The sequence below is a fragment of the Lissotriton vulgaris genome, chromosome 2_1 (assembly GCF_964263255.1).
Source record: "Lissotriton vulgaris chromosome 2_1, aLisVul1.2, whole genome shotgun sequence".
In the NCBI taxonomy this organism is placed as follows: Eukaryota; Metazoa; Chordata; class Amphibia; order Caudata; family Salamandridae; genus Lissotriton; species Lissotriton vulgaris.
In genome coordinates this window covers 949,718,941-949,736,643 of record NC_141687.1, presented here as the reverse complement: position 1 = coordinate 949,736,643, position 17,703 = coordinate 949,718,941, and the positions used below count along the sequence as shown (strand labels likewise).

The following is a 17,703-nucleotide window of genomic DNA, read 5'->3' as shown; positions in this document are numbered from 1 at the left end:
CAATCCTGGGTAGAAGAAAACGTAATTTTGTTGCCATACCAAGCTGGCTTTCGCCCTTGCACGAGCTCAATTGATCAAGTTTTCTTTTTTATTGCTCTTTATTAGAGGAATGTGACCCTATCCAAGGGGACCCTTTACGCTGTTTTTGTTGATTTAAAATCAGCATTCGACTTAGTTCCTCGGAACAAACTTTGGAGGGTACTTGCTGATGCTGGGGTGAGCCCCGAACTGTTAACGTTGATCGTCCGTTTGCATGAGAATAATTACGCCAGAATTAGGTGGGGGGCTCAGGGTGAGGTGACCGACCCATTCCCTGTCGAGCGTGGTGTTCGGCAGGGGTGCGTCTTGGCACCCACACTGTTTTCTATTTACATCAACGGCATAGTAGACCATCTGAGCCAGTCCCCCACCGATGCTCCTGTCTTGGCAGGCGCATGCGTTCCAGTTCTCATGTTTGCGGACGACACGCTGATAGTTTCTCGAACTCCAAGTGGGTTACAGAAGGCAGTCAACGCATTTGGGGAGTTTTGCCAGATGCGCGGCCTTGAATTAAACACTTCCAAAACTAAGTTTATGTGCCTCAACCAGCGAAAAACCTACAAAGGGAAAATTAATTTTAATGGAACACCCCTAGAACAGGTTGAGGCTTTCACATACCTCGGAATTTTACTCCAGAGCAATATGGGATGGAAAAATCATACTGATATGGCAGTTTTGAAATTCCATCAAAATGCGGGCGCAATATTAAATAAGCATAAAGCGTCAATGACAAAACTAATTAGTCCTGCCCTGGAAATCTATAATATGAAAGTACTGAGTGCCTCCTTGTAAGGGTCTGAACTTTGGGGATTCTCAAATTTAAAGCAATTAACACTGGCGGAGAACAGGTTTCTACGTAGCTTAATTGGGGTTCCCCAAAGTACCCCAACCATTCCAATAGCCTACGATCTAGGGAGAAAGAAAATAGAGGATTTGGCACGGCTGCGACCGCTGTTATATTGGAGGAGAGTAATGACGACCCCTGAATTGTCCCACTATGCCACTGCCCTACGAGATGTTATTGGGGCAGATCGTTTTCATTGTATTCCCTGGCTGAATGAACTAAGGGGTTTGTTAATTAAGTTGGAATTAGGTCATTTATGGAATAGCCCCAATGATGCAGGGTTCCCATCAAAGGTAACTCTGAAAAAAATATACTGGGACATGATCTGGTCGCTTGGTTATAGAAATGGTCCCATTACTGGGCTGACCGAACGTTTTCTTGATATCAAGCCTTTACCATCTTATGAGCCGTTTTGGGACATTATTGAACGGCCGTTTGATAGGAAATTGTATTTCCAATTTAGAATTGGTACCCTTCCTCTAAATATATTTACTAATAAATGGTCTCCAACTAAAAGTGACAAATGCCATCATTACAAAACCATGCTCGAGAACATTTCCCATTTGATGTTTGTATGTCCCTTGTACGCAAATCCTCGCCGTAGGTGGTTAAAACCTGCGTGTTTAAATCTGGACACACGTAAAGGTATGGAGGCGTTAAGAATCCTTGAAACAGACTGCACACCGTGCATTGCTATTGCAGTTACAAAATTTTTGGGGTGGGCTAGGACAATACGTGCCCGCGATATTCAGCGTTCCGTTGATGCTTAATGAATTATTGCCATTGAATTTTGTATGGTCAAATTTTATTTAAATGTTAAATTGAATTGTTTTAATTGATGTTTATGAATTGTTTTAAATTGAACAAGACAGCTTAGTTTAATAAGATTTTAATATGAGGATTTAAAAAAAAATGTAGTATTTATTCATTGTAGGTTGTAACGTGGTGTAATGCTTTTATGACTTGCTGTCGAATAAAGCTTTGAAATTTGAAATTTGAGTGTTCCAGCAGTCATGGATTTTGACGGTTTCTTTCTCTGGCACATGTTGAAGTCTTTGTAAAGGTAGACTTTCCTTAGCAGACTCTTGCTGAATTTTACTAGCCTCATCACTAGTTGGTTGCACTGGACAAGACTCCCCTGTAACAAGCTGGCGCTTCAGTGATGGTAGGAAGTCAATCATTGAAGCCTCCATAGACTTGCGCTTCAGAGCAGAAGCAGATAAGCCACTACTAGCCATGGTAAAATTTAGAACTTCCTTCTTAAAGGCTGGACTGGTATATCTGAAAAAGAAAAGAAAATCTTCCTCTGCTAATTTCCTCTGCTGATTTTGGTTTCCAGGTGATAAGGCCTTGCGTCACGCAACGAGAATATTAAGCCTCTTATCTGCAACAAAAATTGAATAGTTTACTCCAGTGATCAGCAATGTTTAATTGAAGTGCCATTTGTCAGGCAGATGATACTCTTCATTTTGTCCTGCTCCTGAAAGGATCTCCCATTGTGCAGTGGAACAAGAATAGACTTCTGCTTTGCTTCATAGAATATTAGCAAAAAATAAATATGGATAAATACAGACAAAAAATGTATTTGAATGGCGGCTTTTACACCACATATTGTTGTTAGGAGAAAATACCAATTCAAGACTGGAGCACACTTAACCATCACCAGAGAGAAATTCCACAGTAATCGGTACAAATGTGCCCAAAGTTTGTTGAGCTGGCTTTAAGTGAGCACTTCCTGCCCATTTTTTAAAAATTATTCTCTTATTACACACTTAAGGGAAACTGTCTAATTTCAAATAAGTGTTATTTGGTATCCCAGTAGGAACTAAGCAATTTTGCTGAGACTGCATAGTTATCAAAGGCACTTGATGCTGACTAATGGTTACCATTAAGATGTTTGATGTCATTTCCCAACAACATAAAATATGGTATAATTCAAGCATTCCGCCCATCACTTTTCTCTCACAGAGAAACCCAAGTGTAATGGATTTGTCAAATCACGCGTCAAAGCGAAGTTGCACATCAGCCTTACACCTGATACCAGTCAGTGTGATTATATATTCCCCATCTGTGTAGAGTGTCACTGTTAGATCTGGGGGTCTCTAGTTGACAGAGGTAAGTACCTTTGTCCAAATAGGGACCCTTACTTCTAGTCAGGGTAAGGGGGTGCACACTGTAGATAACCCCTGCTCACCCCCTTGGTAGCTTGGCACGAGCAGACATGCTTACCCCCAAGGCAATGTGTAAAGTATTTGTACCAAGACTCACAGTAACATAGCGCAACACCACAAATGGACACTACATCAAGTATTTATAAAAATATAAATTACTTTATATAGGTTAGGCAGATCAAAACGTCATAAACATAACATACACAATCACTCTTGTTTTAGAAAATGTTCTCTTGAAAAATGTTCACTTGGGTAATGTTCTCTTAAAAATGTTCACTTGAGTAATGTTCTCTTAAAAATCCTCACTTGGATAATGTTCTCTTAAAAATGCTCACTTCGATATTGTTCCCTTAAACCTGGTGAATAATAAAATTGACTGAGCCCTTCGGCTTGGAGGACTCCTGCTCCTAGCGTGTGGAACGTTATTTCAAAACTAATGTGACTGAGATGTTTTCCAAAAATGCCCCAGCTGCACTCGTGGAGTCACAGAATCACCCAAAGTAGTGTTTTTCCATATATCACAACTGTAAAAACACCTTCTTATTACACTACAATGGATTAGTTGGGGCAACTAATGTGCAACTAGAGATGGGGTCAGCAGAACGTACTTAGGTCTCATCAGAGAGGTATAGCTTGGTTCCTATGACAATTGAGCATGGTACCCACAACTGGGCGTAGCTGCTGCATTTAGGGAGTCAACCGCAACAAGCAACAAGGTTATGGGAATAATTCTAACATGAATTGCTGTCACTTTTCGGACTCATGAATCCACTGAAAGCCTGTGCCATCCCTCAATCTCTGCACTAATGACAGGATGGAAAGTGCCAACAGGTGCACAGGATGGAAAGTGCCAACAGGCCCAGTAATCAGGTGAGAAAGAGAATACCTCTGTCTTTATAGAACCAGGGAATGGGAACAGAAGAGCAATGGCGAACTGGAGCCCACCTCCTTTGCACAGCTCTGTTTCAAGAGACAGCATCCCCTGTCTTGGTGTTACAAGGGGAGGAATGCTGACTGGCTGTAGGACTGAGGGCATGTGCTGTACAGATAATACTGGGCATATAACAAGGAATAGATTCCTTATGAAACAAGCCGTACTGGTTTCATCAGTGAGTGGTACAACAGTGACCCGGGGGCGTTCCAGGAATCTGACTGAAGGACCCGGCGCACTGCTGCAAACACACTTGTAAGACCCACCAAACAAAGTAGGCAAGAAGCAGCACTACAAAGGGGCAATGCAGGAGAGGTGCTAACGGTGACCCAAGAAATAGAGAGGGCGACCATGAGCAACTGCGAGGGCTGCCAACCAGATGTGAACTGAATTATAAACTAGAAAGCGAGGGCAGCTATTGGGCTAAAGTCCAGAAGAAGTCTTGAATATGGATCTCTCCCCAGTGGTGTAATAAAGGCCCCCCGCAGCCCTCATGATGCAGGGCTCCCCAAGCTCCTGAGTGTGGTCAGAGGGGGCCCCCTCCAGGTACTTAGCAGGGGGCCCCCTAAGGTTTTGTTACGCCACTGACACATAAGTAGCAACAGGGCGACCTGTAAAGAGAAGGCAGGCCCGCCAGTAGCGCGTGTGATCATAATTCTTTCCCCCTGTGCAAACTCTGGTTACCTTAGGATGTGTAGGGGGCTCTGTGGTCCGCGCTGCTCTCCGGTGAAGCCGCTTTTGCCAGTGGGACACACCTTGGCCTCAGGTTCAGGCAGCCCCTCTCCTCGATGACTAGCACGAGGGAACCCCGGTTGCTAGGGGACGCTTCGCGCCTCTCCAGATGCAACGTAGCTCCGCCTGACTAACCTCCGCGTTGCTGGGGGAAATCCTTGTTGCTGTGACCAATCTGAGCGCGACTCGGAAATGACGATCCCGGGCCGGTGGTGGTGAATAATGGCGGGGTGTTTTCAAGGCTCCTTCTCAGAGCGGCAAACCCGGCCTTGGGCACACAACATAGCTTTATCGGATAAAACTATCACCCTGTTTACAAGAGGGTGCTAATATGCATAATCGCATGTTAGCACCCTTTTTCCCAACATCTCCCTTTGCATCTCTAATGAAATGCAAGTGGGCGTCACTGGGCGAACCCCGGATGGACAACCTAGCAAATATCACTGATGTTCACATTGCGATATTTACAAGGCTGCCCCAGCATTTTAGCACACGTTAGTTATTGGAAAAAACTCCTGTTTTCTCAAGAAACTAACATCTGCTAAAATGCAGACTTACCTATCCTTAACATTGGGGTGGATTATGCTGATACGACCCTGTGGGTTGTATCAGCAAGGTTATCGCCGTTTTGCAGGGAACATCGCTGGAAAACCAGTGATGTTCCCTGCAAAACGGCGATAACCTCGTTATCTCTGGAATTTTTATTGGCCTTCAGAAACGCATTGTTAATAACGCGCCACCAGGGTGATACATTCCAGAGATAGCCTGTGATGATAAAATTATCGCTAAGCACGGCCAGCGATAATTATCGCTGCCCGTTGATATGTCTCCCAGAATTTAAAAACCATCTTCACTAAAGGATGTGTTATTAAATTCTGAGTTTAGGTATATCAGATTCCATATGTCCATCTTGCCGTTATGGGAAGATATGCAGGTAAACAGGTCACACAGCATTTCCCATGTTATCCTATGGGCAAGATAGCCTTTCAATAGTGAAAAACGAAATTGGCAGTATTTCATTATCAAGACATGTTACCCACACTAGTAACACCAAACAAAAACCCGGACCCGGACGTCTGCTCACCCTACCTTTGACCTTTGAGGCCTGAAAATAGACCCCCTTTCGAGGCCCCCCCCCAAAAAAAACTGGGGGGGGCTCAGACCCCCACATACCCCCCCCCCCCTCCCACCCCCCCACTTAAAACCCTGTTGAGAATGTTTTTTTACCCACGACAATCTATTTCTCACAGGTCACACCGGCCCGCGTGAGCACACCACCCACGCATGCGTGTGATGCCTGAGTGACACACGCATACGTAAGTGGTGTGCTTGTTGGTAAGCCATGAATGAAGCTACAGGTACTCAAAATGTTAATGTTCAGAACTTCAAAAATCACCTGTGAAGTAACAAAAAGTACCCAGCAACCGCTCTGATGATAAGCCGCGCAGCCGCACTTTTGAAGACTACTGCACCGATTTCAGTGTTCTTGCTTTACAATTGAACCTTTAAACGCTTGCCAAATTCGTTTTAAATACTGTTAATCTTCAGGCAATAATCTGTAAAGTGTTTGTTGCAAGAACTAAGTGCACGAGACGACTTCGGGTTGACATTTCTGATGTTCTCCCCCTTTTGATGACCTTAGATTGAAGATTTCGATCCCCCGCAGGTTGATTTTGAGGTCACGATCCCCGGAGAGGGAAAGGACAGGATCTTCAAAGTCTCCATCAAGTGGATGGCAGTGGTGAGCTGGCGGTTGCTGCACGAGGCCCTGGTGAGTGGCCGCATCCCGGTGCCCCTGGACTCTGTGCAGGCGCTCGACGTCGCCATGAGGCACCTGGCGTCAATGAGGTAACGAGTGACTCCATGGAGCCTCTGTGCTGAAACACCTGTTGGTGGCTGCTTTCTGATCAGGGGTGACTGCTGTGCTGATTGATGCCCGGTGTGGGTACCTTTTCGGAGATTGCGGGTGGCTGGTCTGAAAGGTGTCCTATATTTACTTCGCAGACAGTAGTTCGCAGTTAGGTTTGGCAATATGTACATCGAGAGTCACTACATCGCATATGACAGTACTTCATTGTTGCACTGGCAGTAATAGCGCCAGTGTAGTTATAGTTAGGGCAGACATTCCAAAGGAAAAGACATTTTTTATGATTTTTATAACTTTACCAGCGTTTAACGAATTTTCACTAAACTTTTTAGGAAAAAGTTCTTCCACTGTGTGGCTACTTCATGGAAACTTTTACGCTGATCCGTCAAGCACTGGCCAAGAAAAACAAGCATTGGCGGAGCCAATAGGTCTCAGTAATCCAAGCGATATTGGCGTTGTCAATGTCTTTTAGTCATGTGTACTGGACTGGAGTGGATGTCTGTGGTTTGTAGTTGATATATGTGTAGTATAAATATGTGGCATGGTGCAGAGTGGATTTATGTGGAATGTAATTATGTTGCATGGTGTGGATGTACGTGGAGTGGCATGCAGAGGAGTTGAATTATGTGGTATGATGTTGAATTATATTGTGTGGATTGCAAATGTGTTGTGTGAAATAATGTGGGTTGTAGTGAGATTGTATGGTGTGGAATTGTGTGGCGTTGAGTGGAGTTATGTGTAGTGGAATTATGTGGCCTGGTGGACAGTGGAATTATGTGGATATTAATTATGTGGTATTGAGTGTAGTGGAAGTAATTGTAGTGGGATTGTGTGTCTGATGACACACTACTATACTACAAAATAACATCACCCAGAGGCATCCTCCATCTGAATGTTACACTCAACAAGATACAAGACTGGTTTAACACCAACCACCTAAAACTGAACCCCAACAATACTGAACTCTTCTACCTTAAAAACAAACCCCTACAAATCCAAGGAAGGCTCAAGAATTTGAACGCATTTGATTTCTCGGTTTTACTTTCTAACTCCGTAAAGTCCTTTGGTATCACCCTGGACAGAAACTTGTCAATGAAGGAGCACATTGACAACTCAGCTAAAGGTGCCTTTTTCACACTGAAACACCTAAGAAAATCAACCTTTTATCCCCCACAGCGATCTCAAGACTGTTGCGCAATCGCGTGTCCTCTCCAAACTGGACTATGGCAACGCCATCTTCAATGAAGCTCTAAAAAGTCACCTTGCCCCCCTGTAAGCCACTTCAACGCAGCTGCCAGACTCCTCACAGGAATAAAGCAGTTTGATCACATCTCATTTGCCCCTAAGAGTCTCAACTGGCTCCCCATTGAAGGAAGATGCATCTTCAAGACAACCTGCATCACCCACAGAGCCTTTCCTACAAAAAAATCCAAACACCTTGGAACCAGACTTTCGAGAGCAGGCAGACGCCCGACACTGAGAAGTTCCAATTCACTTCTTCTCATACCGCCTAATCTGAAATAGAAATCCACTCAGGCTCGAGCATTCTCAGCAAATGCTCCCAGGATATGGAACTCACCCCCCATAGATGTCTGATGCAACCCCTCCTTTTCTTGCTTTAAATGAGACCGTAGATCTCTCCTGCTTAACAACTACTTCAGCACTCTCACAGTTTGATCCATGTTTCCTAAAGACCTAGTCCCCCTCTACAGACTCTTTAGTTACGATCTCCTGACCCAGTCAGTCCCTACTTTGGCTCAAACATCATTACCTTAATGCTGTATTGTTATGTACTTCTCTGGTCTGTTCACACTATGTTATTGCTGTTTTGTATATGCTTCCTTTCGCTGTGTTTGACCCACACGTATCCTCATAAGTGTCGAAGTAACCTATGATCACATTCTTTTAAAGCGTCCTCATACCCCCGGGTCTAGCTAACGCTAGATAATACTCAAAAAGAAAATAATAATAATAATTATGTGGAGTGGTATTGTGTGTCGTGGAGTGGCATGTATGGCATGTAGTAGAGTGGAATTATGTGGCGTGGTCTTGATTTATGCGGCATGATGTGGAATTCGATTGTGTGGGTTGGATGTATGTGGTGTGTAGTGGAATTTAAAAAAAATATATATATATTATTATTTTCCAAAATAGACAGACAATGCTATTACATAACATTCCCTCCAGAAAGATCACATGGAATATATAACAAATAGTCAAATGTATTCCAAAAATTCAAATACTTCAGTGTCTCCATATATCTGGGAAGAGGTCAAACAATATAAAAAAACAAACAAAAGAAGGGAGAAAAGAAAAAACAAATACAAAGATAATAAACCACATCCTTACACATGATATAATCCTAAGTTAGACAGTCGTGTTGGGGTAATGCATCCTCTTCTGGTCACCATTCAGCCCGCCCCCCTCATCCTCCCGCATCATTACTTTGCATCAGTCACTCTTATTCAATAAAAAGTGGCTCCCAAATGTCTCTCGGCCTCGAAATTGTTGGCAATTCTTCCGCATATGTTTCCAGGTTTTCCCTACAGTAGACCAGGTCTTTTAACCAATGTTCAACTTTCGGTTGACATCTGCCCCCCCGCCCCGCCCCCCCCCCCCCCCCACACACACACACAATCACCACTCGCCGTGTCACAAGTAACAAAGCCAGTCGCACAAATCTACAGCTCACTCCCTTAATGTGTGGTACACAGCAAATCAAACAAGAGTGCACTGAAGCTCCACAGACACCATGGGCCAGATGTAGGTGGCCATTTACTGGCCGGTAAATGGGTTTTTGGGATGTAGGGGGCCAATTTTAACAAATCTGTAAATTTACTGAATCGGTAAATTTACCGATTCGGTAAAATACCGAATCAGTATTTTTACCGATTCGGTAACTTCTAGATGTAGGTGGGACTCTTCTGAGTCCCAAAGGCCTTTCAGATTCGGTATTTTACCACCCAATCCAATTGGGTGGTAAAATACCGAATACAGGTGTGCATGCACATGTGTGCATGCACACCTATGCCATGTGACAGACAGACATGCCCTTAGGGCATGTCTGTGTGCCACATGGCACACATGCCTGTATTTGCGGTGCTCAAAGTGACACCCCCTGCACCCTTGCTGGAATCGGTAAAACCCGATTCGGTAATGCCCATTGATTCCTATGGGCTTCAATGCCCATAGGAATCAATGGGCATTACCGAATCGGTATTTACAGAATCAGTAAATACCGAATCTCAACGATTCGGTATTTACCGATTCTGTAATACCTACATCCCCCCCCCCTCTATTTTACCACTTCTTATATACCGAATCGGTAAAATTCGGTATTTAAGAAGTGGTAAAATAAAATTACCTACATCTAGGCCCATGTCTTTTAAATTTCTCAAGACCACTTACCAAAACTCACACCCGTCTACATCCCCAGGCTAGATGCAAAAAATCTGCATTCTCCTGTCTGCAACGCATACAGTTATCCGACTCACGCACCTGAACCTATGCAATCGTGCAGGAGTGTAATATACCTGATGTATGTATTTAAAATGTATAATATGTAAATTTCCATTCATGCTGAGAGTCCCTGTCAATTCTCATACATATTTCCAATCCGCCTCCAAGATCGGCTCGGGTAAACTAGCATTCCATCTCTCCCAACTACCTTCTGATTAATTTATGCTTTCATCTTTAATCATCTTGTAGAGTCTGGATATCAGTAGGAGTGGTAAGTGCAAACTGCAAGGATAGTAATGTGTGGGGTTCTTGTGGGTAAGTGGTGTAGTGCACCCTGGCCGCCTGTCGCAATCGATGTATTGCAAATCTGAATAGCAATGACTGATTACTAATGTATTGTAGAGTGGCCTGTGTGATAAACGAGCCATCTGGATATTTATCTAGCATTCGCCTGAGGCCCACCATATGAAGTAAGCGCATTGACGGCGCTTCGTGAGTTACCGACATTGCAGCGTGATGTTCCAGATACATATGCGGCGCATACAACGGCAGTTTCCGTGCCGGATGCCCTATCTTCTGCCAGACGGCTACAGTGGTATCCACTGCATGTATTTCCGTTCTAGGGGTGCCACGCGCCCTGTGAGTAAGCATACTGTGCAGCGGGACCGGAGAAGCATCACCTTCATCCACCGCGACATGTGGGGTGTACGCAATTAGTCTATACCAATAAAATACATATTGAGCCTGTGTACTCAGATAATAAATATAGAAATCCGGTGCTCCAAACCCTCCTTTCTCATACCCCTTAGTGAGAACTGACCATTTCACACAAGCACTTTTGCCGCCCCACACCAATCGCAGCAAGAGTTTGCGAAGATTATGGAAGAACCCCATTGTTAGTACCACCGGGAGGTTAATAAAGAGATATAGGAACCGTGGTAAGACCACCATCTTGATAAGTGCAATGCGTCCACCAGTGACAACAGTAGTGAGATTCACATGTCTACCTGTTTCTCTAGTCTAGTATATGCTCTCCCATAATTCTCCCGAACCACTGTGTTTGGATCTCAGTGAATCCAGACTCCAAGATATTTCAACGGGTCTGTAGACCACTCCAACGGGAACTCCATATCCAGTTGCACAGTAGATTCCGTCAGCGGAATAATAAAGGATTTATCCCAGTTGATACAAAGGCCTGATAGACGACCAAACCTGACGTACTCCCGAAGCAGCTGCACCAGACATCTGGAGGGTTCACGCACAAAAATTACCATGTCATCCGCATATAGCGAAATGGCTACTGGCGATAGTCAGAATTGAGTGCCGTCTCCCTGTGTCTTTGCCTAATGACGCACGCCAATGGTTCCAATACGATTGCAAACAATAGTGGAGATAACAGACATCCCGGACGTGTACCCCTCTCTATGTTAAATGGTTCAGAAGTCAGCCCTCCAATACGCACCCTAGCAGTTGGTTCCGTGTAAAGCACTGCTATCCACTGTAGGAATAAAGGTGGGAAGTCCATGCACCACAACACAAAATGCATATATTGCCATTTCACTGAGTCGAACACTTTGGCCGCTGCTGACAAGCTCGGCATCAGAGGTTGCAACCTGGCCGCTAAGATCTTGTCCAGTATTTTAGCATCTGTATTGATCAGCGACAGCGGACGGTAAGAGTCACACCTTTCTGGTGGCTTATCTTTTTTAAGCAAAGTAATTATCAATGCTTATCTCAGTGACGATGGCAATTTCCCTGATTCATGCCCCTCAGCATACATCTCTAGGAGGTACGGCGCGAGGAGGTCTGCATATTTCTTATAAAATTCCACTGTGAGGAAGTCTGGCCCGGGTGCTTTGCCATTGATAATGCCGAAATCGCTGCCTTAACATCTTGTTCATCTATAGGCACACATAAACACCCCCAATGTGCATCCGACAGCCAGGTACACGCCACATTCTTAAAATATGCCTCCCGGCGTTCCTAAATCTTAAACGCCAGTGTACTCCCTGGTCTTCCCCCCTCCCCATAACGCCGGGCTGTGTGTCTGCGCAACAGATATTTTATCTCCGAGTCAGCTAGTTCGTCATATTCTTTAAGCAATTCATGTATGCGAGCCAGTGTGTCTGTCTCTGGTGCCGCGGCATACTTATGTTCCAGTTCCCACAAAGCGTCCTCCGTATTCTGTAGTTGTGTCCTTATGTCTCTCAATATACCCACAGCAGTGCTAATACAAACTCCCCTTATCGTAACCTTAAAAGCCTCTCAGAGCGTCGAGGCCCATCAACTGTGCCCTTGTTGATTGCGAAATATTGTTCTATAGCCTCCCGCACTGTGTTCTCATATATCGGGTCAAGCAGCGCCTCAGACCACAACCGCCATGTAAAGGGGAGATGTACGGCTGTCGGGATCTCTATATCCAGCTGCACAGGATTGTGGTCCGATAGCGTGCGAAGTAGATTCGCCACCCCTTCCACCCAGTCCATGACCTCCGCTCCCAGCAGCCAGTAGTCCAACCGCGACCAGCTCTTGTGCAAAGGTGTTGCATGTGTCCCTTCCTTTACCAGGGAATTCCTCACATGCCACACATCACTCAGACAAAATTCCTCCATGGCGCAAGCAATACTTCTGGCAACCTTAGGGGTGCGATGAGAAATGGGATTGGATTTATCCAACTCAGGATTTAAATACCTATTCAGATCCCCCCCCCCATAATACAGGAGCCTCTGGCCAGTCGCTCAATGCCCCTTACATGCGGGAAAAAACAGGTTGGATCATCCATAATTGGTCCATACATATTGATTATAGTGACCAACCTGCCACTCAACTTACCATGCACCATGGCACATCTGCCCTCCTAATCCACATACGTGCGAACCGGCTGAAACGCTACCCCTCTTTTAACCAAAATCATTGCACCTCTAGCGTACGATGAGTATGACACAGCCAACTTAAAGCTCGCCTACCTCCCCGCAATGCCACGCTCGGTGTTCTTTGTCAAATGCGTTTCCTGCAATAGGGCTATATGTACCGAATGGTGATTCAGATATGCCAGCACCTATCATACTTTTTTAGGTGAGTTGAGGCCTCAGACATTCCAGGTCAACATCCGGCATCTTTCACCCATCACAACCACAAGCGTCTCCCATCTGTCCCAGTCGCGTTATAAGCTGCCTCAGAGGGGTGCCATCCACACCATACTCCACTACTCCCACACATTCGACCGCTCTCATTTCGTCTGCTTTTAGTGCAATAGATGTGATAAAAAATAAAACAAAAAACAACACATACCCTTTACTTCCCACCCTCCTCTCTCTCCTCCCACTTCAACCTCCCAATTAGGTCAAGACCAGGTCCTACCCCCCACCCACACATCATCCCCAGGAACCATCCAATGCAATATTCGGGGAACACCCGCAAGGGGGAGAGGATCGGCAACGAATACACGCACCGGGGTGCGGTCGCCAGATTATCACCGTGCTTTCCATATGTGCACATTGAGTAAATATGCGACCAGCGTCTGACAACACCGATCAATGCTAAATGTCCGCTCCCCCATGGAACATAAGACTCTATTTTAGTGTGTCCACACCCGCCCGCTCCCCGTTCCGCTCTCAACAATTAATCAACTTTCACTTGTGATCAATCCCAGTAAGAAATAAGGCGAAACCAGGCGAATCAATGATCAACAGATCCAACACAACTGTGCCAACGTTAGTCTGCTTCATCCACGCCCAACGCCCCAGCCGTGTCGTCCAGTGCGTCCTGCCGAGGTCTGGTCTTACAAATATGTTTTGTGAACTTCAATGCCGACTTTGCATCTGTGAAAAAGTGTGCCTGCTCCTCATGCGTAATTTTCAATTTGGCCGGATTAAGCATGGCATAGGGCACCGAAGCAGCCCCCAACAGTTTTTTCACTGGCACAAACTCTCTTCTTGCCGCCTGAACCACCGGGGTGTAATCCGGAAAAAAGGACAGCGTGTCTCCATTATAAACAACTGGGGCCTTGGAAATAGCAGTAGATTCCAGCAGGCCAATAATGGGAAGATTATTGCGCCTCGAGCGCGCTTCCAAATCCTCATTCTTTGCACGTATGACTTCCAGTATCTTCTCCATCTGTAGGATTTGAGTCCGCAATTCAGCTTGCGAATCATGTGTATCAGACATTCGATTTTCTAGAACGTCTAATCTATGTTCGTGCTTGTCAACTTTCTTCTTTACTATAGCCAGGCCATTCGCCAGCGCATCTATTTTACTGTCTATTGATTTCATGCCGGCACCTAATTCCAGCAGTATGGTTCTGGTATAATCTTCTGCGCCCTCCACCAGCCCTGATGCACTCTGCGACTCAGCTTGTTCACCCAGCGCGTCCGTGGCGCACGTGCTGCGCTTATTGTCAAATTGCAGTTTGGCTTGTTTAGGGTCTGACTTTCTCATTCTGGAGATGGGAGCCGCCAATCGCCGAAGAATACCCAGCTGCACCACCACGCACACACTCAGCCTCAGCTGCCTCCGCCTCTGTGATATCCAACAGTGTCACCCCTCCACAACACCCTTGCAGCTGGTACACTCCAGGGGGCGGCCCCACCGTCCGGATCCAAATATTATCAGCAGCAGATCAGTCAAATCAGTAAGGGTATCACAGCTAAGGGTAGATAACAGATGATATCCAGGTATAAGCAGCCCAGCTTGCACTATAGCGTTGTTTTAGCTCAGTCTCAGGCGCAGCCAGTCCTTTCCAGCAAGCGTAAATCCCCACTCGGAGTGCAGGAGGCCCACGGAACACAGGAAGACCCACAGCACACCCAGAGTGGCGCCACAACCATCCGCCCAGTAGCTAAGAGGTCCCCCACAGCGCTCCGACACCGCCAACCCGATTAAACTTGGTCAGCTGGGACACCAGAGCCTCCCAGGCAGCCCTCTCTCACCACCGAGCAGTAGGCCTGCACTCACCCAGGGCGCGTCGTAAGCGCCGCCGCATCACTGCGCCCCCGGTAAGCGGACAGCCCGCACCCTACCAGGCACCACTACGCACTCCGCCGTACCGCTCAGTCAACCCTAGGCCCAGCCCGCACTTGCGGCCCACTCATGCGTTACACTGAAGTCGCTGCCCGCTCCGCACTCCTCGCCTGTCCCATCTGCTCCGCCACCACCTATTCCGCTCAGTTCATCACGGCAGCCCCGGGTCCTCAGGAAGGCCTCGCTCTCGTCACCTCCTCCACACCACAAGGCGTCGATCCGCCAGCCGGAGTTACTGGGAGCGCTCCGTGCCACAGCAATCCAGGCCCCTCAGTCCCGGCCAAACTCAGCAGCCACCACCGCCACAGTGAGCGCGGGTAGAACACACAAATGTCCCCGGTCGGCCACACATCACACTCGCTCCTTCGGCCGGTGCACCACACCAGTATCAGCGCCGTAGAGATCCGACCCGCGCTCCTCCAGCCCCGAGTGGCGTACCTCGACCAGCGTCTTTTAGGCCGGCCCCATCTTTCCTCTAGTCCCGCAAGTAAAAGATCGACGTGGACTGGCAGCTTCCCAGTAGGCAAGGCGGCAAAAACCACATTGCTGCTTGCTGCTACTTGGGGGCGCTTCCCCCTTAAGGGTTTTACGGTGCACAAAGGGTCATTAAAGGATGGTATTAATCAGATATGAGATCCGGCTTGGGGAGTTCCCTTAAGAGGTGGCCATTCCGCCTCGTGCCGAAGCCATGCCCCCTCGGTGTGTAGTTGAATTATGTGTTGTGGAATTATGTGGTTTGCTGTGAAATTTTGTGGTGTGTAATGGGATTGTGTGAAGTTGAATTCTATAGCGTGGAATTATGTTGCTAGGTGTGGGATTGTGTGCCATTGAATAGTGAGTTGTGGAATTCTCCAGTATTGGGGTATCTTTCATAGATTCACATGCCTGAATCATTCCCCGTCGTCGAGTGGGAGTCCCACGGTAAATAAAAAGCCATAATTATGCACATAATAACCATAACATAGGTAACCTAAAACCTGGAAGTAAAGTAGCCATAAACTACAAGGAAAAAAACTTCCACATCTATGATTTGTCCAAGTCATTATATATAGTCCAAACTGCAACCAGTCAGGCGACAGCACCCTCCAGAATGTTCTCCTCAGAGGCTGAAGCTCTCAGACTTTCTACTGCACGTCGTGTGAAGGGAGTCTCCCTGAGCTCTGCTCAGTACTCTTCTATTCTTCTGAATTTCTTCTCTTCAGGATGTCATCTTCAAAGAAATCTCTCTTTAGACCTTGTGAATCTTGTGGGAACCTCTGGCTGTTTTCTGAAGATCCCCACAAGAAGTGCATTTATTACCTTTTTCCTGATCACCAGGTGAGAGATTGCAAGATATGCAGGACCTTCCCTCAGAAAACACTCAGAGGTAGAGAAGGGTGCCTACTTCTGTGGCTACAGAAGATTAAGGCTCAAGACAACCCCTTATCTGAGGTGGGAAGTATTCCCTCTGGCTCATCTATGTCCTCTAGGAAGAGTATGGCTGAGGAGGATCTGTCTTCTCCTGGGGCTAAGGTGTCGAGAAAAACACAACCCTCTAAGGGTTCTGATTTGTCTTCACCTCAAAAAAGTCTCCTCCACCTTCAAAGAGTAAGCCTCTGCCTACTGTGAAGTCTCTGGCTTCAAAACAGCTTCCTGAGAAGGATTTACCTCAGAGAAAAATCCTGTCATCAACGGCGTCGTCGATGGCTCCTCTGTCGACAAAAATCATCGTCGACACGACTTCGACGGCAACTGTTACCTTCTCGTCGCCGAGACCAAAAATGATCATGTCATCAGCTTCATCTCCGTCGACGCTAGTCTCTGTGTCTGTTAAGCCTATTTCGTTGACGAAGGAAATAACATCTACCGCCGATGCCCCGTCGACGGCGAAGGTTACAAAGATCTCGTTGACGATTGCCTCGTCGACGGTCGCCTCGTCGTTGAAGACTGCCTCATCGACGGCCGCCTCGTCGTTGAAGACTGCCTCATCGACGGCCTCGTCGACGAAGACTGCCTGGTTGTCGACGACCAACTAGTCGACAAAGATTGCCTCGTTGGCGAAGACTGCCTCGTCGTCGAAGATTGCCGCGTCGTCGACTGCCTCATCGACGGTTACTTCCTTGAGACCAGCTCAATCGACGACGATACTGTCAACGGCCCCCTCGCGACGCTTCAATTGTCATCTTGCACAGAGTTACAGGTTTGGTCTGCATCTACGGTCACTGCCTCCTCTGCACTGTCTACGACAACATCTTCTTTACTACAGAGATGTGGTTCTTCATTGGAGGCCCTCTCTCCATTCCATATCTCCCCTACCAAAGTACCTCTTGAGTTGCCAGAGCAATTACTAGACTATGGGGAGGATGATCTGTCTGAAGAGGATAACCGATTTCGCTTTGCCAGGAGCCCTTCGGAATTGCTTATTAAATATCAGGAGGATGACCAAGATGAAAATCCTTTCCCGGAGTCTGTAGCTTCAGCTCCTGACACGATACCTACAGCACAGATGCCTTTAGCTCTGCTTAACAATCTGCAATACATGTTGGACGATTATTATCACCGTTTTCCTCCATCCGAATCGGCAGAGTCCATTCCATCGACGCCTATGCCTCAAGCTTCTGGCTCTTCTTTAAGGTCTCCCAGACCACCTTCTCCAGTAGCG

General features: G+C 46.5%; 1 protein-coding gene across 2 annotated transcripts in view; it reads left to right on the top strand.

Moving 5' to 3' along the window:
• Positions 1 to 17,703, top strand: part of LOC147731457 (protein argonaute-1) — a 418,093-nt gene that overhangs the window by 222,076 nt on the left and 178,314 nt on the right. The window contains exon 4 of one of the 2 annotated variants that reach the window (XM_086956498.1): positions 6,360 to 6,565. In XM_086956498.1, the coding sequence (XP_086812624.1) occupies positions 6,360 to 6,565 (206 nt within the window). The remainder of the gene's footprint in view (positions 1 to 6,359; positions 6,566 to 17,703) is intronic. The other variant, XM_086956499.1, reaches the window with a different exon arrangement.